The sequence below is a fragment of the Sebastes fasciatus genome, chromosome 9 (genome assembly GCF_043250625.1).
Source record: "Sebastes fasciatus isolate fSebFas1 chromosome 9, fSebFas1.pri, whole genome shotgun sequence".
Lineage (NCBI taxonomy): Eukaryota > Metazoa > Chordata > Actinopteri > Perciformes > Sebastidae > Sebastes > Sebastes fasciatus.
Genome location: NC_133803.1, coordinates 19,473,434 through 19,494,840, shown reverse-complemented (window position 1 = coordinate 19,494,840; position 21,407 = coordinate 19,473,434). Strand labels below are relative to the sequence as shown.

The 21,407-nt window shown below is 39.6% G+C and overlaps 2 protein-coding genes across 2 annotated transcripts in view; one reads left to right on the top strand and one right to left on the bottom strand.

Moving 5' to 3' along the window:
* The window catches only part of LOC141774129 (calpain-2 catalytic subunit-like), a 7,729-nt gene extending 2,259 nt beyond the window's left edge, over positions 1 to 5,470 (bottom strand). Inside the window, exons 1-15 of the mRNA XM_074646508.1 lie at positions 5,116 to 5,470; positions 4,253 to 4,322; positions 3,928 to 4,046; positions 3,256 to 3,389; positions 3,001 to 3,169; positions 2,813 to 2,896; positions 2,634 to 2,719; positions 2,465 to 2,539; positions 2,223 to 2,383; positions 1,313 to 1,482; positions 896 to 1,107; positions 643 to 679; positions 349 to 414; positions 213 to 270; positions 52 to 116 (exon numbers count right to left, since the gene is read on the bottom strand). Coding sequence (XP_074502609.1) covers positions 52 to 116; positions 213 to 270; positions 349 to 414; positions 643 to 679; positions 896 to 1,107; positions 1,313 to 1,482; positions 2,223 to 2,383; positions 2,465 to 2,539; positions 2,634 to 2,719; positions 2,813 to 2,896; positions 3,001 to 3,169; positions 3,256 to 3,389; positions 3,928 to 4,046; positions 4,253 to 4,322; positions 5,116 to 5,421 — 1,812 coding nt within the window. The 5' untranslated portion in view covers positions 5,422 to 5,470. The remainder of the gene's footprint in view (positions 1 to 51; positions 117 to 212; positions 271 to 348; positions 415 to 642; positions 680 to 895; positions 1,108 to 1,312; positions 1,483 to 2,222; positions 2,384 to 2,464; positions 2,540 to 2,633; positions 2,720 to 2,812; positions 2,897 to 3,000; positions 3,170 to 3,255; positions 3,390 to 3,927; positions 4,047 to 4,252; positions 4,323 to 5,115) is intronic.
* capn1a (calpain 1, (mu/I) large subunit a) overlaps positions 1 to 21,407 on the top strand; it is a 25,000-nt gene extending 3,593 nt beyond the window's left edge. The window contains exons 2-24 of the mRNA XM_074646506.1: positions 9,165 to 9,282; positions 11,581 to 11,598; positions 12,830 to 13,076; positions 14,199 to 14,268; positions 14,354 to 14,472; positions 14,572 to 14,705; positions 14,825 to 14,993; positions 15,149 to 15,232; positions 16,172 to 16,257; positions 16,357 to 16,431; positions 17,543 to 17,703; positions 17,799 to 17,968; positions 18,094 to 18,105; positions 18,562 to 18,773; positions 18,863 to 18,902; positions 19,025 to 19,090; positions 19,274 to 19,331; positions 19,504 to 19,568; positions 19,781 to 19,849; positions 19,934 to 20,012; positions 20,107 to 20,220; positions 20,306 to 20,364; positions 20,446 to 21,407. Coding sequence (XP_074502607.1) covers positions 12,831 to 13,076; positions 14,199 to 14,268; positions 14,354 to 14,472; positions 14,572 to 14,705; positions 14,825 to 14,993; positions 15,149 to 15,232; positions 16,172 to 16,257; positions 16,357 to 16,431; positions 17,543 to 17,703; positions 17,799 to 17,968; positions 18,094 to 18,105; positions 18,562 to 18,773; positions 18,863 to 18,902; positions 19,025 to 19,090; positions 19,274 to 19,331; positions 19,504 to 19,568; positions 19,781 to 19,849; positions 19,934 to 20,012; positions 20,107 to 20,220; positions 20,306 to 20,364; positions 20,446 to 20,472 — 2,115 coding nt within the window. The 5' untranslated portion in view covers positions 9,165 to 9,282; positions 11,581 to 11,598; position 12,830 and the 3' untranslated portion in view covers positions 20,473 to 21,407. The remainder of the gene's footprint in view (positions 1 to 9,164; positions 9,283 to 11,580; positions 11,599 to 12,829; positions 13,077 to 14,198; positions 14,269 to 14,353; positions 14,473 to 14,571; positions 14,706 to 14,824; positions 14,994 to 15,148; positions 15,233 to 16,171; positions 16,258 to 16,356; positions 16,432 to 17,542; positions 17,704 to 17,798; positions 17,969 to 18,093; positions 18,106 to 18,561; positions 18,774 to 18,862; positions 18,903 to 19,024; positions 19,091 to 19,273; positions 19,332 to 19,503; positions 19,569 to 19,780; positions 19,850 to 19,933; positions 20,013 to 20,106; positions 20,221 to 20,305; positions 20,365 to 20,445) is intronic.

Sequence of the window (21,407 nt, the reverse complement as noted above, 5' to 3'; positions counted from 1 at the left end):
ATTTTCAAAACATCAACTGTGTTTGGACAATTCATGTCTTAAAGAGGATACATCCAGCAGACTGACAATGAGGCGACCTGTCTCAAGGCTGAAGCCGTTTGTCTTGATATCAGACCCTGCGAGAAAGTGACAAAACACAGCCAGCTCCAACTCTTAAATCAATGACAATAAAAAGGCTACACGTCAATATATTAAGAGTTTGATGTACTCACGGTGAGAGACAATGTTGTTCAAAATTTGAACCAGTTCAAAGACCGATACCTCCATGTCCTGTTTGAAAAATGCATATTATAATTTGAGTTGTTAACACTCTTCATTTACTGTCAGTTCTCATGTTGCTCTACCTACATTGCCAGCTATCTGCTTGAAGACGTCCTTGAAATGAGGATCCACATCACTCTCAGATACCTCCTCCTGTGAGAGGGAGACACAGATAAGTCTATGTCACTAATGCCAAACAGACGCTGGCTACTCAAATTTTAGGCATTTTGAAATATCGGTGAATGTTGAATTTAACACACAATATTATTAAACATTAAGCAATAAGCATTTAAATTATATTGTGGCATATTTCCTTCAATCTCAGTACCAAGGTGGAAAGAAAAGAATGATTTTATAATGCATGCAAGAGCAGTTTCTTACCTCCTCTATTTGAGCATCAATGTCCTCCTCCAGTGCACTGAAAACATAGAAATGCACAGCTTGAGCACACTCTGCTGGCGTGCAAGAAAATAACATTCACAGTAAGTTTTGACTGAATTTAAGACTCCTCTATGACCAAAGGAGGAGCTGGCCTCTGAGCTTAGTCCACTAGATGGCTGTCTAAGCTAAAGCTCTGAGCTCTACATCACCCTGCAGACATCAGTCAGTCCGTTTGTTACTGTAACACAGATACCTGGTTGCAGCCTGTTTCTCCGAGAACACCCTCAGAACGAAGCTGCCGTTCTTGTGAGGGTCAAAGGTGGAGGGAATAATGGCATATTCTCCTGGAGGGAGTTTGAAGCGGTCGCACACTTCCCGTGTGTTGATGAAGTTGTGGCTCCTGGCCACAGCTCTCTGTCGCAGCAGGACATCTGGACCCAGGTGAACATTGCTGCGGCCTTTGAGCTGAACGTTAACAGGAGAAACGGGTTTTTATTACTGGAACGTCAAAACAGCTACCAAGAAAATTCATTGCTGGCATGTAACAGCACAAATACACACCTGATCTGGGACCTGTAAAAAGGAAACAGAAGAAGTATTTTAGAGAATTGTTTATAAAAATAAATAAATAACTGATTTTATATGAAATATCAAAATGATTCTGGGACACCTTATAAATGGAATAACCAATGGTCTCAAGGTTGCGTTGAAGCCTCTTCTGCCGGCGTCCACCCTTTTGCATCAGCCCCACCAGAAAGGTGCACCCATCCTCCTCATCCAGGGGGTCATCATCCACATCCTCCAGACGCACCACAAACTGAGGGTTGGACGAGAACGTGGCTGGAACACACAGAAGTGTAATCCTTCATATGAAGGAGTGTAACAGGACAGACATACACATGATTTCTCTCAGTGGCGGACTCAGGCTGTCTGGAGGTGCAGGGAAAAAAATATAAAGGGCACCAGCTGCTTGTGGTGGGGCACCAGCACACAGAAAGGTTTCTAGCATCTAGGGCAGCCGTTATGGCCCTGCAATGCGTTTTCTCCATTTAAGGGCACACTAGAGGGCACTGCAACACATTTTCTCTACTGGAAGGCCACCCTAGAGGGCACTTTATCATGTTTTCTCAATTTAAGGGCACAATAGAGGGCACTGCAACGCGTTTTCTATACTGGAAGGGCACCCTAGAGGGCACTGCAACGCGTTTTCTATACTGGAAGGGCACCCTAGAGGGCACTCTATCAAGTTTTCTCCATTTAAGGGCACCCAAAAGGGCTCTTTATAATGTTTTCTCCATTTAAGGCCACCCTAGAGGGCACTTTATCATGTTTTCTCAATTTAAGGGCACAATAGAGGGCACTGCAACGCGTTTTCTATACTGGAAGGGCACCCTAGAGGGCACTGCAATGTGCTTTCTCTACTGGAAGGGCACCCTATAGGGCACTTCATCATGTTTTCTCCATTTAAGGGCACCCAGAGGGCACTACATCATGCTTTATCTACCATAGGGGCATCCAAAAGGGCACTTTTGCTGAAGAACATTTCCCCTCCCTGAGTCCACCAGTGGTTTCTCTGTTACCTGTGTTATTGCGGCAACCGCCAGCAGTGGAGCCCACCCTCCACATCCCTTCAAACTGGTAGTTGTTCCAGTGGCCCACATCGTCACTCAGGAGCGTGTCCGGGGTCAAGTTACAGATCTCCAGCTTGGAGAAGTGCTTCATGAAGTCTGAGTAGGACATCCTGAGGAGAAAGAACACATTTCTCAACAAAGAACCGGTTATTGTCATGTGGTGAATGAAAGGTTAAAGACAACGGATTTACCAGAACTCTCCATCCTCAGCCACATGATTCAGCTTTGATTTCTCATCTTCACCGACGTGGTTCCATTCACTGGATCTAATGGTGATTTAAAAAAAAAAAGCTTTTAGGAAAATCTAGGAAATGACCAATGGTATCCGATGGTTAATGGATCTAGAACGCAATTATTTACCCATCACTCCAAGGCCCAGTCCACTCCACCTGACCCCAAGGGTTCCTGACGCGGACCAGCTGAACCGGCCTGCCTCGGAAATTAACCTGGGAGAGAGAGAACAACAGCGGGCAATATAATTTGCATTTAGAAAAAAAAACATAAAGCTTATTGTTGACATGTTTATATAAATGATATACCTCCTCTGCACCCGTGACTGAGTATGCATGTCCCTTGACAAGTTTGAGAGCTGTGACAGCCTCTGTCTCATAGGAACTGGTGATCTGAAAACACCGAGAACACTTCAATCTGATGACATCAGTACTCATGACAGTTGGTGTGTTTGCTTACAGGTCAGCATGCAAATCAGTATGAAAATAAGACCTACATCAATACAGCAACCCAGCAGTGAACCCAGCTTCAGGGCCTTCTGCATGATTCGGAAGAGCTTCGGCGGAGCTTTGTCTAAGGTGTACACTTCTGCAATCCCTCCTGTGAAATCCTCAAAACCTTCGATAGTGTTTCCTCCTGACAGAGCCTCATAGCAGCCGTGCACCCTGTCAGACACAGAGGGATGTTATAGTAAGTTTTCACGGCATTAATGTTTCGTGGAAGCAAAAGATATAAGAGGAACGATCCGCACTTGGCGTAGGCCTTCTCCAGCAGCGCACTCCAAAACTCGGAGCCCTCTGCCGAGTGAACAAACAGCAACTTTCCATCTCTGGTGGGTAAACGGTCGTCGACAACCACGTCCACCCACTCACCAAACTGCCATAACTGAGAAGAAAATATTATTTTATTATTATTTTATATTTATGACTCATGTCCTGTGAACATCATGAAACACTGTGACACTATTTGTTGTATTAGCCACTCAGATTTTCTTTACGTGCAACATGACTCCAACTTTTAACTGGCGGTGGTGCTGTTGAAAATGAGTATGCAGGCACACAATACTGTCTTTCACATAATGGTGAAGTGTTGATCAGCTTTGTAGGAGAACAAGTAGAACATGTTTTTGTTGACGGAACTTGTCTTGATATGAGGAACCTGGCGATTGACATTCAACAATAAGCCTACAGTGCAAAATGTGAGTTGACAGTTAGACTGATGCTGGCGCTAGATGAATCGTTGTTTTGGCTCCCAAATCTGTACGTGAGTATCTTGGATTACCCTCTACAAGCAGTGTACAAGTTTTCATTAAAATAAGTCACGATTCTATGGTTGGACATGGCAGGAAAAAAGACAACGAAAGAAAGAAAAAAGAGAAAAAAAAGCTCTCTGGAAGGTCAGATAAGAAAGGCATTGGTCTGACCTGGAAGTGAAATATCCCAGCATAACCTTCGGTGAAACTCTGTCCATGGGGCACCACACGAGCCAGGATCCGCTGGTCTAGAGTCAGAGAGGCTATCGCAGCCAGAAGCCAGCAGTCACCTACACAGTACGAACAGAGACATGCTCTGAGATTAGGCAATATGTGGTGTTCACCGCAGTGCAGCAGTGCTGTAAACAGCATGTGCCAACAAACAACCTCTGTGATAATTCTTAATGGGTGGAGGGTTCAGACCAGGAATGTTTGTGGTTCCCCATCATTCATCCGTCCATGCAATCGTTTACCCATCCTCCTTCCCCTCACTTACCAAGACCTCCTTGGCAAATGTCCGTCCTTGTGGCTCCATCATCGATGAACTTTGGGTTGGAGCACAGCTCCTATAAAGAGCACCAAACAATCACAAAAAGTTTACATTTGAAAGCGGTTTTGAGAAACCTCTCCTTGTCCAGTATCACACTATACTGAGATGGTGGGAGGAAATGCCATTTTGATCTGTTGAAAATTGTTAAAAGTAAAGATACACCCATGAAAATAATTCACACACACACACACAGTAATATTGCTATGAGCCAACACATTTAGGTGAATTCCCTTCCCTGAGATTATTACTAGGATAGTGTATTGGCAAGAATCATCTGGCGATACGATTCGTATCCTGATACCGGGGTTACGATTCAATATATTGTGATATATTGTGAAACTGTAAGCAAGGCGATATTTAGCAATTTATTAAATCTAATTTTAGGAAAACTGTCATAGTATAAAGAACACACCACCATATGCATAAAATCAGAGTAAAACATTTTACTTTTTTATGCAATCAGACCAGTGGGATCATGCATCCGACATCATAGCACTACTTTGAGAGGGCACACACACTGAGAGGGTGCATCTCTTTGCAAATTAAATAAAGCATTGACTGAGTTTATCTTTGCATGTATACTATGAATTAAAAATCGATACAGTGTTTTTGAGAATCAATACAGTATCGCAAAATATAATATCGCGATACTCGATATTTTCAATATTTTGTGAGCATTTGTGAGTATTTAGTAAAACATACAATACTCACTGACAAATCACTGTCTAGTTCATCAACCACAGTACAATATTACAGTGCAAACAGTGTTTACTTTCATTGCTGTGTGTCTCTTCTCATTGGCTTCTTACCGTTGGCCTTTTCCAAACAACGCCCCTGGTTTTGGCTGAGTATGGTCCCAGCTCATTGTAGCCCAGGGATTTGTGCTCAGCTGGGAAGCAGTTGTCCTCAAACAGGCGTCCGCGCTCCAGAAACTGCTTGCGCAGAGTCTCATAATCCTGCTGGGAGAACTTCACTGCCTTCTGGTTAGTGCCAATGCCTTGGTCCCTCTCCTGCTGATGCGCCAGTCGGTCTGCCGTGGATGTCATCCTCACCTTGTGTGATTTCCCTCTTTGTGAGCTGAGTTGACTTGTGAGCTGACCTTCCAATCCAGACATGTCTTTGTCCCAGTCTCCTTTATAGCTACCCAGGTGAGGGCAGGACTGGGAGGGATCACAGACAGGGATGGGCCTCCAATGGACAGGTGAAGTGAGCAAAACAGACAGCAGCAACCCTAAGCAAATCTGCAATGAGATGGCTGTGGCCACAGCCGAAATACAAACGGACACGCCTAAAGGCACGTGAAGCACCACTCTCATTGCCTCATCTTGATTTTGCGTGTGTGTGGTGGGCAATGTATTGTCTTCCACTTCCTGATACCAAAAATAGAGGAAACAAACACGTATCTTGTTTTAAATTAGTCTGAAACATAATAATTAGACATTCTGTGTGCTCAAAAAAAGTAAAACAAAAAGGTTGAGGTGTTATTTGAAGGGATTAAATGCAGTAGACACAGATGAGAGTTGTGAAAGAGAAGCTTGAACGCATGAAATGAAGCAAGTGTTAAATTGAGCAAGAATAAGACTGGGATATAAATGACATTTCAACACTGAGCCCGGGGGATGTCTGCCAGGTCCTGTCTGCTTTGGAGCATATACAGTATGCTCTTATATCATCTTATATCCTTATTCTGTACTTACACCCTCTATGCTGAATACAGCAAAGCTAATCCTTCGTCAAACAGTTCACGGTCAGTGATCAGAAGGTTTACACTGCTGTGTCAGCTGTTGAATAAAACTGTTGATGTTTCATGCGTCTAAGCCTCAGAAGTCGTATAATAAGGATATGCATAAAAGGTAGTGAATGGTAGTAAATCCACCCTTGTTTACATTACCTCAGAATAGAAAACAGAGAAGACAGTTACTAAAGCTGTCGCTTTATAGAGGACTAAAGAGCTTCTGATCCAGTCTGGAGGCAAACATGATGAGCTACACATGTAGTGCGTGTTACCGCTCAAAGTAAAGAAACAGTCCATCTCTGTCTTATACCGACACAACGACATAACAAAGAACATCCTGCAGAAAACTCTTTTGTTATTATATGATTTTTGCCAGCTGGGATGCTTCTGTGCCACTCGTGAGTCATATTTCCAGTGTCAACCTTCCACACCCAGTGGACATATGAAGTGTCCTCTTAGATAACAATCCTGAGGTTATCCACACTGCCTCCAAATTTCGTGGGAAGCTGGAAGAAGGGTGGGTCATAAACCACTGAATGATGTGTGTACATAGTCTTGTTTGTGAATATTGACATGACAAATGAGTGCCAATATTAACCAGACCCCTCCTCTTGTCATGAGACACACAAAAAGGACATAATTGTTTTATTTGTATAAGTGCAAATGCAATAGGGAAGGATGGATAAATACAATAGATCTTGTGTTTTAATTATACTGAACAATGACTGCTATAGTCAGTGATTGATGAGCATTAAAAACATCTCTACTAATGAAAGCATATAATGAGTTCTTATCATGAGTTATGTCTCTTCTTATGTTAGTAACTGCTTCACAAAGGCCATAATGTAATTGATAGAGTGCATTATTACTACGCTTATGTGGCATTACAAATGATTAATTATGCATGTATCGTTGTGTTTACCAAGCATCTAATAGACATCTTTCATCGTCATTATGTAAGTAAAAGATATACTGTTAGTCTGTGTACAACATTGCTTTGACGTCTACAATTTAGAAGTCTAGATGAGATAAATCAGCTACTGGCAAGGTTGACCATGTTAATATTGAAAACTCTTGAGCGTCACATACTGTATGGTTAGCAAAGAGTTGCTTATTTACGAGTCTATTAAACAAGCAGACGCAGAGCATTTGTTTGAAGTCCTTTCTCTGTAAACCTGGTGAATCTAAGTCCAATATTTACTCTCCTTTTAGCTCTGTTGAGTTGGATGCTAATTGTCTGTGAGGTTGACACTATGAGTCACATTCTACATAGTGCTTTAATCCAATATAAAATATTGATTAGAGCAACTTTAAAGCACATGAAAACTTGGCTCCAAATCTTAAGAATTTCTTTATAACATTAAATAATAAGTAAGTAAACGAGCAACAAAGAAAAAAAATCTTTGTTTATTTATTATTAAGAGTTTAACATAAGAATAATCATCACTGTTTTTCCAACTGATCTCCACCCACATCAAACCAGTAAGAATGTAAACAGCTGATTTAAAAATAAGTTTTCAGGTCCTTTAAATAATGTTATTTACTGTGCCAGGCCTGTGTTAAGAACATGCCACGTTAGTCCTACAAGTCTTATTTTGTATGATTCAGATGACACCAGAATAAGGATTATGAGAACACTATGTGAATATTATTTTTTTTCCTGGTAGTGGATCACGTTATCTAGTCACTTGGATCGTCTGCAAACATTCTGACAGTTGTAGGAGTGTCACTTTCCTTCTGATTCAATCAACATATACACTGAATTCATGCAACATTTAAGGATTACAAGACTCTATTCAACCTTTCAACAAATATCATATTTCAAAATGCCATTCATTTTTTGAAAATAGTGTGAATGAAGCGACGCAAACTCCTTGCTGCATTATAACCTAACAAAGGATTATAACATCTGTAGCTATATTTGTCTCTCCTAAAGTGACCTTTGCCTTGGATTACTGCACATTATCTCTCACCGCACCCTATCTAGGCTTTGTGATTAACAGTGTTTATTGTGTTATTACTATGTGTGTATTTGTTGAACTGAATTGAATTGAATGATATGACTATAAATATCAGAATCAGATTTATTTTGCCAAGTACTGTACATACATGCAAGGAATTTGACTGCAGTTTTATGCAGCTCTCTTACACAGAATGAATTTATTCTCATAATACTACGACTTTATTCTCGTAAAGTTATGACTTTATTCTCGTAATATTACAACTTTTTTTTCTTGTAAAGTTATAACTTTATTCTCGTAATATTATGACTTTTTTTTCTTGAAATAGTATGACTTAATTCTCATTAAATTACGACTTTTTTCTCGTAATATTATGACTTTATTCTTGAAATCTCCGATTTTTTTTCCCTTTAACAGACCCCGATTGTTTTTTTGTTTATTTGTTTAATCCATCTTTTCCTTTCCTTACATTTAATTTGTTGTATAATTTATTTTTGTATTATTTTTATACTGTCAAATATATTTGTAATGAAAAAAAATCTGAACATGTTTCTGTAACTTTCTAAAATAAAGTGATGATTTGATGCCCTCTCTGTTATGACTTTATTCTCGTAATATTACAACTTTTTTTCTTGTAAAGTTGTGACTTTTATTCTCGTAATATTACGACTTTTTTTTCTTGAAATAGTATAACTTTATTCTCATAATACTACGACTTTATTCTCGTAATATTATTACTTTTTTTTTTTCTTGAAATAGTATTACATTATTCTCATTAAATTACGATTTTTTCTCCTAATATTATGACTTTATTCTCAAAATCTCAGATTTTTTTTCCCTTTAACGGACCCTGATTATTTATTTTTTTATTTATTATTATTATCCATATTTTCCTTTCCTTACATTTAATTTATTGTATAATTTATTTAAATTTTGTATTATTTTTTATACTGTGAATTATATTTGTAATGAAAAAAAATCTGAACATGTTTATGTATGTAACTGAACTTTCTAAATAAAGTATGATTTGATGCTCTCTCTCTGGAGCGCCTCTAGCGGCAGGGTGTGGTGCTGCAGGTCTTTGAGCAGTCCTGGTCCGGCTCCTCCTCCTGCAGGAGGCGGGTCTGCTCTGATTCCTGCAGCAGTGTGTGTGTGTGTGCAGCTGAGAGGGCTGGACCTGGACCTGCTTCTCCTGCTGGCTACCAAAGCCCCCTTTAAACAGATTTACTCCATTAGCTCTACCCGATCCATTTTGAAGGAAAGTTGCCTTTAAAGCAGCGGTGAGTGTAGTCGTCTTGTTTATTTCTCTGATTGTGTCATTATATAGCCAGTTAGAGATTAACGGTGCCTCAAGGGGGGTTTTATTATAGCCTAGGCCACCGTGCGGTTTGTTTATTTTAATATATACTGCTGTAGAGCTAATAATAAACAACACAGTCAACAGCTCCTATATTGAGATTTAATTATGACATCCAGCAATGTGGATGATTGTAAAAAAAAAAATTGTATTGTAGTCAGAAATGTTTGAAGCAGCTGGCTGCACATAAAAAAAAAAAAGACAGGCCTACTTGTACTAGTGAACAGGTGCTGTAAACAATCTGCATTACATGCCTCACATGCTGTGGCTTTTTTGATAGTAAGAGGAATTCACAAAGCAGCCAGCATCATTTACTGTCTTGTTTTTTTCACCCCAGTGTGTGTTTTGACAGAGACAGAGAGGCTGCTGGTTGTTTTAGTGCATTGTTTAGGTTAAAGTCCTATAGATGACATCATCATGACAGGAATGCCTGGATCAGCTTTTCTCTGTCAGATAGAGATATCCTTTTGGTCATTACCAGCAGTAGTGTGTCTCTCTCTCTGTGTAGCTGTTAGACAGAGCAGGGGGACATTCCTGCAGACTCTGAGGGCATGAGGGGCCTCAGGGTCAGGGGGGTGTCCCTCCTGTAAACAATGTCCTTGTCCTGCAGAATTGTTTCTATCAAAAGCCTTTTTTGCACAACTACACATCCTTATTTTTGTAATGTAATCCTGTAAAACTACATTTTACAGGATTGCATTTGAACTTGATTAATGCAGCAGAGTTTTTTTGTGAGCAGAGCATTTCTCTTACTCATTATAGAAATAGGCTAGAGAGGGAAGACCCCCAAAAAGTGGTTACATTTTACAGATATTGCGACACACCCCAACAAAAATCTTGGTATTAGTAGTTCTAATTATATATAATAATCTGCTTAGAGCTAGTGTTAGGAAGTTAATCAGGTCATAATTCCCTCTCTAATATCTATTTTATATTTTTGTGAAAACATCTCCTTCAAACAACTGGATTTATTCAAGTTTCTCACCATAAACTACATTTTACAGGATTACATTTGAACATGATTAATGCAGCAGAGTTTTCTGTGAACAGAGCTTTTCTCTTACTCATTATAGAAATATAGACCCCCAAAAAGTGGTTAAATTGACAGATTTTGTGACACACCCTGTAAATAAAAGAAATGCAAAATAAAGCCAGGCCGAATGGGAGATGATACACCTAAACTCATGTAATTTCATAATACAAGCTCTGATTGATCCCAAATTTGGTGTGATAGTGGGCAGAGTGTTCCTCTGCACGTGTGAAGAAACAGAGTGTGCGTATATTTATGCATTGAGGAAATACAGTACTTCAAATACATACGTACAAGTAACGGAAATATCAAATATGCAGGTCTATCATGAATGTTTTTTTATATATATATATATTTTATTTTCGACTTTTTTTTTTACAGTAGACACACACAAGAAGTGAAACACCCAGTACCCTTATACAAAATAACAGAAAAAAAAAAAAAAGTTGAGGGTACGTGTCAAAAACAACTGCAGAGCTGCCAGACGACCGCAATATAAGCAAAACAGGAGACTCCTTCAGGGTAAAGAGTGAGAAAAAAAACAAAAACAACAAAAAAAATAAATAATGAATTATGATTGTTTTAAATAAATCAGGGTTTGCTGGAATGGTATAGCTGTACTGAATCCAGCAATATCTGATATGTAACTGTAGCAGGTATGCTTAATGGTCTACATGAAGAAATGTTTGATGTGTTCCAACTCAGTAATTTTTTTCTCATGGATATCCCAGTCCCTCACCAGCTCTATCCCAGTTTTCCCCTCTTACTTAACTGTTAACTGAGCTCATTAGTATTCCTGTCCAGTGGAGCGGTAGGCTTTAAAAGATCATTCAATGTCCCAGTTTTTTCTCACACTGATTCAGAAAGGGATAGTAACAACTTTGAATCTAACGGCTAGCTTCTTGACATGATGTTTTTCTAACTTGCAAAGCTTTTATGTCGTCCCTGGAGACGTGTCTGAAAGTTGTGAAATTTTCCGGCACATAAAGCCAGACGGTGCATTCAGGGAGGAGGAAAAGGCCCCCCCACTGAGTGGTAAACACTAAAATCCATTAGGGCTACGGCAGGCTTCTGCAGTGCAATCCAAATTATACCATGAAGAGAGCACTTTATCTTTCCAAGTGCCAAAACTTGAGTGAATAACCTTCTCTCTCTCTCTCTCTCTGTGTTTTGTCTCATTCTCCCTCTCAGCCTGCAAATACAGACAAGGTATGACATTTCTAAGTTATTATGTTATTCCTGGGTTTGTTGTGTTTGAAGTGGTGTCTTGTCTCACATTGCTCAGTAGTCGCTTTTCTACTGTTCATAACTTCTGTATGTGTATTAATTCTCTGCTGAACTTATGTCGGCTTCTAACTTTAGTTTCCACAGCAGCACGTTTACTTTGATTTCACATGACAACTATTATTTGCAGTATTTGCCTTTTGCTGGGCTTTACCAGGACATTATCTGAAATTTCTTTGGAATCACTGTCAAATTACCCCAATATTTACCTCCAAATGTATCGAAAATTACTTTATAATAAACATTATTTAATAATTATATTCCGCTATTTCCCAATAGCTGGTCATTTATTTAATACATTTCCAGGAAAAGAATACATTGTTAATTGATATGCTTTATTTGCATGTCTGCTGATAAATAGATAATAATTAACAAATAACTTCTTTGGAATTTCTTAAATAAACTCCCTGAATCATGACATAAGCTACCAGCTTACATTTGTGTAGACAATAAGTGGTGAGATTTGTGCCTGATCAGAAGTGTCTTCTATTAGTTTTGGTTTTCCACCTCTGATGAAGAGCAGCACACAGCCGCTTCTCAAGCTTAAGGGCCCTATTTTAACGATTATATGCTATTTTAGCATATAATTATTAAATAATGTTTATAATAAAGTAATTTTCAATAAATTGTGAGGTAAATTTTGGGGTAATTTGGCAGTAATTCCAAAGAAATTTCAAATAGGCTACTTGCTAATTATCACCTAATTACCATGAAATTTGCGGACCTGTAAAATGAAGTGTTACCAAGTCTTCTCCTTGATGTTGGGACAAAATTTTGGGGAAAATACCCAATATTTATCATTATTTTGTTGACCTCAAACATATTGAATCTAAATAGAATATCAAGGACCTGACGGACATCAGTTTCCTCAATGGCCTTTGCTTTTTGTTGTAATTTCCCAAAATATTCAGCTTTGTGCTTTTAGGCTAACAGCATAATGTAGAAAATCCATATGGGGTCAGACTAATTAGTTGAACCAGAAAAGAAAAATCAATCTTTATCACTAGCATGAACATTATTTTTCTCCACACGCTCCCACACCTGATTGCTGTGCTTGTAACCCTTAGACAAGAGTGTGCCGCCGATTTGCTTCATGCTATTTATAGACAGTACCGTGCATACTCACGCAGCTCCATATTTTTATCTCACGCACCAGAATGGATCCAACCGGAGGGATATGTGCAGCCATACAGGCCAACAGGCTGCGGGCAGAAGGCATGGGCTCCAAGGAGCAGGCCGTGCCCTTCTCCAACCAGGACTACGAGGCCCTGAAGCAGGAATGTGTGGAGTCCGGCTGCCTGTTTGAAGACCCCTGCTTCCCCGCCGAGCCTCCGTCCCTGGGCTTCAAGGAGCTCGCCCCCCATTCCGCCAAAACTATGGATGTGGAGTGGACGAGGCCCACGGTTAGTCACTTATGCATAAAACTGATAGTAGGACACAAGATAACCAATACACTTTTTATACACCCATGTACAGATGGACATTAAGTGGCAATACTTCACTCATCATTCTTTGGATTGCCTCTCATGTAATATTTCTCAACAGGCATGTTGTTCTGACAGAGAAACATATCATATAAACAAACCTATCATATGACACTGTGTTATTTCACGTCTGCACATTCACGTCTGCAGACTCAGACAGAATAGGACAAGCAGGGACAGGAACCTCTCAGACCACTGCAGCTGTTGGCATCGCATGGCATTCCCTGACCACTCCCTCGCTCTGACATTTGTTTATAGCGCAGGAAGTTGACGCGTAGATGCAAGAACAGTGATAGTTTGAAAGATGTCGCCTTTAACCTCTTCCATTCCTTGAGGGTGCAGACTTTACTGTCTTTCAGAGGCTGTAGCAGCACAGGTTTGGATCAAAAATCCTCATAAGGGCAATGAGGGGTTTCTGAGCAGTTTCCAGAACAGAAGTGCTCGCCATTCAATCGCCAAAAAATGAAATTCTTGCAGAAATTTCCAAATGTCAAATGTTTTTGATACCAAATCACCGCATGGATTGTTTTATGGTGTTCCTCAAGGTCTTGGTATCTTAATGTGGTATTTTGGAGGGATTATTGATCATTATTACCAATTCTCAAGTGGTGAATTTAGCACCAAATCTGTGTAACAAATGATATCAACCCAAACATTGCTGCACCAACTTTGAGACATAATAGAGCATGGGTATGACCATCATATACTTCTATCATAATGTTCTAAACCCTTATACACTTTAACAATTCATTTTAATTAATTCATTATTTTTTTATTTTTGATTTATGACTAAAACAACATGACACTTGATCTTCAGGTTCCCAGCTTCCACATGATGTACACCACGTCCATGTGACATCTACTGTTGACCTGCTATCTCCCCCTAAAGACACCCTAACCCCCCCTAAAAAAGACAAAAAAGGGTCTATGGTAAAGAGGGGTGGAGTGGAAGAAGTTAAAGTAGTCCGTAAAATGTGTTGACTAGTCTGAATTATAAGATTTATTTGATTGTCTTCACTCAGACGTTTAATTTCTCAACAGGAAATGACAGATGACCCTCAGTTCATTGTGGGCGGCGCCACCAGAACGGACATCTGTCAGGGAGCGCTGGGTGAGCCCTTGTTGTTGTTGTCAATGTTGAATCTCTCCTGAAAACAATTCGATAAAGGTTGCTAAATGCTTCTTTTCACTTGCAGGTGACTGCTGGCTCTTAGCAGCCATCGGCTCTCTCACCCTGAACGAGAGGCTCCTTCATCGGGTGGTCCCACATGGGCAGTCCTTCCAAGACGACTACGCTGGAATCTTCCACTTTCAGGTACTTTGAGATCATCTTCTACGCTTCTGCACTTTCTATCAAGTGTAAAGGCAAGCAGTATAGATTGATGGAGTTGCTGATTATTGCTCTGCGTTGCAGTTCTGGCAGTTCGGCGAATGGGTGGACGTCGTGATAGATGACAGGCTGCCTGTCAAAGACGGCGAGCTCATGTTTGTCCATTCTGCTGAAGGCAATGAGTTCTGGAGTGCACTCCTGGAGAAGGCATACGCCAAGTAGGTATTGAAAGAGCCGGCCCAGTTGTTAAATTATTCACTATGTATTTAGTAGGAAGTTGTAAATCACTTTGTGAAGTGCTGCTGTTGATGTGTGGTTTTTAATTGTGCGGCGTCAGGCTCAATGGCTCCTATGAGGCTCTGTCTGGAGGAAGCACCACCGAAGGCTTCGAGGACTTCACGGGCGGCGTGTCTGAGATGTACGAGCTCCGCAGTGCCCCAAAAGATCTGCACTGGATAATAAGCAAAGCCCTGGATAGAGGCTCTCTGCTGGGCTGCTCCATCGATGTAAGTGCTGAACACGTTGCTGGCACGCCACCAGGACACGCAGATCAATGCTGCGCCATCTTGAAGGAGCCAATAACATTAAAAGCATTTGTGTTTATTCCTGTGCCAGACATTTCATACTCAGCTGCAGTAATCATGTTTCCATATTAATACAGATCACAAGTGCCTTCGACATGGAGGCTGTTACATTCAAGAAGCTTGTGAAGGGCCACGCCTACTCCGTCACTGGACTGAAGGAGGTCTGTCTGTGTATGACTCTGTTGTTTTCAATCGGTCACCATTATGAATGATTAAGACGAGACACCCCAGGCAAAAACATTGTATTTATACACTGATCAATTTTGAGATTTTGCTTCCATAACATGTCTTCTTTCAGACTAGTGGAAAGGAAACATCCAAAATACACATTTAGGTGTTTATTTTACTACTTTGTCTATTTGTGTCTTTAGATTTCTCCTAAATTCACCTAAAGTTATCATTAGATAATGCCTCATTTGCATATTTAAACATACAATTTCAGAAGACTTGTAATGCAAAAAAGAATTGCCTTAATGTAATTTATCAACTGGGGAAGTTTCATGATGATATCTATTAGTTTTTGTAATTTATGGAATTTTACAATCCATATCTTTAAAGGCTGTTTTCTCAAAAGTTTTCTCTCAGACTCCAAGCCAGAAATCTCCACTTCAGTAGCACTTACATACACCAAACTTCCCAGTTTCATTCCTATCTATATTCTGAAGGTTTCTACCGAGGGGTTTGTTCATATATCATTCATATCCTGATTTATTGAACATTTTATTCCTAAAAACATGGCGAAAATTAATTTTTTATGGCTGATTAATGGAGTGTAAAAAGAGATATCCAAAATTCCCTCTGCAAAAATCTTTGACTCTAATATGTCAACAAAACGAAACAAGAATTTTGAACCTGGCTTTATCCAATGTTCAGATTTCTGTTCTGGAAATGTATGCAAATTAGCACATATGATAATTCCTCATTTGCATATTTAAACATAAAATTTCAGAAAACATATTATGAAAATAATTTTCTTAATGTAAATAGTGAACTGGGTATGTTTCATGGTGATATCTATTAGTTAAACATGTTTATTCTATTCACTTGGGGTTTCTCCCCTCAATGGTCCTAAGTTTCCCGTCACTCCGTGTGTTATGTAGGTTGATTTCCGCGGCAACATGGAGCGCCTAATCCGAATACGCAACCCATGGGGTCAGGTGGAGTGGACTGGTGCCTGGAGTGACAAGTGAGATAATAAATATCCCTGTGTGTGTTTTGTTTGGTATTCTTCAATGAGTGTCATATCTGAATGTTTACTCCGCTCTATTTGTCTTGTTGTGTGTAGTTCTTCTGAATGGGATGAGGTTGACCCTTCTGAACGAGAAGACCTGCATCTGAAGATGGAAGACGGGGAGTTTTGGTAAGATGTTCCTAGATGCCGTAGTACTGTATGGCAATTTTATGTACTGCAGGTATTTTAAAGGACTAGTCCGACATTTTGGGAAAGACGCTTATTCACTTTTGTGCAGAGAGTTTCATGAGAAGATTGGGTCTCGTACAAGAACATTTTTGTATTCTTGACTTTTTTTTTCGTACCGTGGGCTCGTACGAGTGTGCCGCGTCAGATTCAGCAAACGCTCCTAACTTTAGATAACTGTTAATGACCTGCGTAAACATGACAAATGCCACCTGTGCAAAAATGAGCGTGCTTTCATGAGAATTGTAAAATAACATAATTAACACCCAGTGATACCATATAATGCTACACATCCTGCCCCATTCATCTGTCTCTGCCACAATATATCAGCAAGCTGTCTAAAGACACGCTCTCTTCCAAGAGCCTGACACGCTAATGCATCCAAAAGAAGTAAATCAACCATGACTCGCTGGTTACACTTCCTGTTGACCTTATTATATACAGAGACAAATTAACCTTCAATTAGTGCGTAGTTTAAGTCGCTTTTCAATTTGACATATTTATATTGATATTGTGGCGTTATACAGTAGCATCAATTGCCAATTTAAAGCAATGATGATATGTATATGAATACATTTAGAATTAAATTATAATTTGAATAGCAGAGTCAAACAGGATAATGTCAACATAATTATGAGGTGTGATTTATATCGGATTTTCAAACTCAGAATTGCTTCAAAGTAATGAAATATACTATCCATAAGTAAAAAACTATGTTTGGATAACAAACTTAGGATTGGATAACAGCAGATTAATTGTACATGACTCCTACAACAGGTCTAGGCCACTTGTAAATTGTGTTCATACCTAAGAGACGATTCAAAATACAGGAAAATTAGTGAATGCGACAAGTTCTCCTAAATCACTCATACAAGCCACTTAAGAACAAATCTGTTCCTACGAGTGGTTCTTGCATATCACAGACACAAGAGTGGAATCAATCTTCTCACCTAACTCTCGGCAAGAAAGCGACTGAGCGTATTTCCCAGAACTATTCTTTTACAAAAGTTGCATTCAGATTTCTGACCCAAAACGTTTTATTTTAATCTTCCAGGATGACCTTCAGTGAATTCAAGAGGCAGTTTAATCGGCTAGAGATCTGTAACTTGACCGCGGACGCTCTGAGCGAGGATAGCCTCGGCCACTGGAACACCACGAACTTCTACGGCACCTGGAGGAGAGGCAGCACCGCTGGAGGCTGCAGGAACAATCCCAGTGAGTCCCAACCATACACCTTTCATGTAAAGTCTGCTGACATAGATGAGTCACAGACTGTGAAACAGGCTAACACAAATGCACCTTCTGCACAGACACGTTTTGGATCAACCCTCAGTACAAGATCACGCTGCTGGAGGAGGACGATGACCCAGAGGACAATGAGGTGGCGTGCAGTTTTTTAGTAGCTCTCATGCAGAAGGACCGCCGCAGATATCGGCACCATGGTCAGGACATGCACACCATTGGCTTTGCTCTTTATGAGGTGAGCGGGTTGCAGTATCAGTATTATCCCTTTGCCCTTCTCATGGTTTATTCACATGTTTACATTATTTTAAAAATGTTGCCTCAGCTCATCTTTGTTTTTTTCCCTTATCTTCTCTTGTGCAGATTCCAGAAGAGGTAAGCAGAGCATCAATACTACCACTGTTTATATAACCAAATGTATATTTTACAGTACTGCTGATCATGTTTTAGTTTTTAAAAGCATTTTCCCTCCATTCCAGGTAGCCATTGGTTTCTGTACATCACATTCATTGTATGAAAATCAGCTTACAGAAACTTGACAACTTGATTGACATATTCAATCCATCACATCCATCATTATCTTGTTAAATCAATCCACATATTTAACTGCATTATCAAAATGCTACATTGTAAATTTGACAACAATAAAAGCAGTCTTGTTGTTCATTATAATGGATGAGCTATTTTCCAAGTAAGTTTTAAATCTTAAAGAATTAACTGTGTTATGCTTTAAATGATTGGAATAGTGGAAAATATACATGATTTCAATTAAATGGACCTAAAAACATGCACATGCATCTCAACCCTCGTATTGTTTCCTGCTGCCCTTAGTACAGAGGCTGCCAGAATGTCCACTTGAAGAAAAACTTCTTTTTGAACCACTCATCGTGCGCTCGCTCGGAGACCTTCATCAACCTGCGGGAGGTGAGCACGCGTCTCCGTCTGCCCCCCGGAGAGTACCTCATCGTCCCCTCCACCTTCGAGCCCAGTAAGGAGGCTGACTTTGTCCTCCGAGTCTTCACTGAGAAACAATCAGAAACAGAGTATGTGTCTTTTATTTTAATGTCGGTTTGTGTATTTGTAATTTGTGGAAATTTAAATCTCATGCTTATATATTTTTGTCCCGTTGCAGAGAACTGGATGATGAAATCTCTGCCGATTTAGGAGAGGACGTACGTATCACTGAGACGTGACTAAAACAGAAATGTTACATACTCTACTATATGAATAGCAGGAAATGACTAGAACCCTGATCATAAAACGATGCCTTTTTATATTTGTGGTTTTTCTACAGGATGAAGTAACTGAAGACGACATTGATGACTCCTTTAAGTCCATGTTCACCCAGCTAGCAGGAGAGGTAAGTTCTGAAGAACAGATGCTGTTCTGCATCTTTGTTTGCATTTGTATTTTTATTATGGCATTTTAGATCATATCTAAAGCTTAAAACATCACACAACACATTGTTACGGTGAAGACAAATTGTTTTTATTTCAACTAAAGACGTGCAAATTCTCTTTTCTTGTCATCTGTGCTTTTCCAGGACATGGAGATCTCCATTCACGAGCTTCGGACCATTCTAAACAGAGTCGTCTCCCGGCGTGAGTTTCCTATTTTATTTTTAGTTAGCAATTCATAGCTACTGGAAAATTTACATATTAGTAATACATCTCCCACTAGTGTGTTAGATTCCGCTCCTGAGTGTAGGTTACACCATCCATTTCCTGGACTACCTCTCTTACAAGCCTCTGATGAGTTTTTTTGTTATTTCAGACAAAGATCTGAAGACTGACGGCTTCAGTGTGGAGTCATGCAGGACCATGGTCAACCTGATGGACGTATCCTCTTGAGTTATCAGGCATGAATGGATCAAAAACTGAATTACATTGATTTTTATTAGAAACGAAAATTAAAAAAACATGCATTTAAGCATTGTCGTTGCCACTTAAAATCAGCTGCTCTCCTATAATGAGAGACGATTGCATTTCCATCACAAGCATGTCAGTGATTGTTTATGTGTGGTTTCACCCCTTGACACCATGTGTGCCAGAAGGATGGTAGTGCCCGTTTAGGACTGGTGGAGTTTCAGATCCTCTGGAACAAGATCCGAAAGTGGCTGGTAAGAATTAATAAAATAATAAGGTCAAAGGAACAGTACGATTATCTGTATTTCTATTTTCATTTTTTTTTCTCCGTCTTCCAGGTCATTTTTAGAGATTTTGACATCGACAAATCAGGGGCCATGAGCTCATATGAGATGCGCATTGCTGTTGAGGCGGCAGGTATATAATGCTCTTGATTATCATTTCTACAAGTATCTACTGTACAAACACTCACAGATGAGAACACTTTTATTTTTATTGTCGTCCTGTGTAGGTTTTAAACTGAATAACAGACTGAACCAGATTCTGGTAGCCCGGTATGCAGAAAACGAGATGGTTGACTTTGACAACTTCATCTGCTGCTTGGTCAAGCTTGAAGCCATGTTTAGTGAGTATCATTGTGATACATGTTATTCTGAATTTACACTGTATGTTTGCAGATTATGAAGTTTTAATTGTGAAACTTTTAACAGGGTCTTTCCAGCAGTTCGACAAGGAGGGATCAGGAGAGGCTGAGATGAATGTCACAGAGGTGAGTTCTGTTTAAATAGAAGATCTCAATACATTTTGTCAACCGTTGCTGTTCATCTAACCTTATATCTCATATTGCCAGTGGCTTTACCTCACGATGTGTGGTTGAAGAGGGCCGTCTTCACCGGAGGAGGGTATAGAGCAAAGGCACAGCGCCTGAAAATTGCCATTAAGACCCCTCAGCCTTAGCGACCTGTTGATCCTTTAACACATCCCACCTCAGCGCACATATAGTAAAATAGCTGTATAACGGGAACCAAAGTCCAATCAAGCCAAGTGTCTCCCGGCTGGATTTTTAGAAACTATGCAAACCTACAGTATGAAGCAGTGTAAAAACAGCATGAGTCTGTGCATGACAAAAATCACTAGCTGTAATGTGCGTTGTTGCAAGTTGATTTTGGATTTTATTTTTGCTGTCTGTATGAATGTCAGCTGAATTACTAACAATAATTTCACTGGTCTCATTATTTCAAAATCTCACTAAAAGCTGTTTTGCTGAGGAACACAAAACATAGAAGAAGAAATCTGAAGAAGTCTGTCACTGTAATGCCTAGTTTCTCTTGATTAATCATTCTGCACTTATGTTTCCATTTTGTCCTGATTTTACAAAGAGTTTTTAACAGAAAATAATTACCTCAGTGTTGATTTGTAGTTTCATTCTTACACTGGTAGATGGCAGTACAGACCTGATGTAATGTCAATGTTTTTTTGTTTTGGAATTTGATACTAAAATTTAAGATAGATGTTTATATATATCACACATTTTTTCTTTAGTTGAAGTCAAGCAGCTGACCTTTATTTAGTTTTACTTGTTTTTATTTTGCACTGATATTTTAGTTTATGGCAGCTGCTACTGAAGTTGCCTGACATTAGTGAGAAATACTGTATTTCAGTCCACTCAAGGGACATCTACAGGGATCACATGATACTAAAACGCCTTATACATGACACATGATGTTATAAACAGCTATTAAAATATGCCAGTCATGTGTTTTGTGTTGTGAATGTATGTTGTGCCTTCAGTAAATATTTCCCCTCATGGTT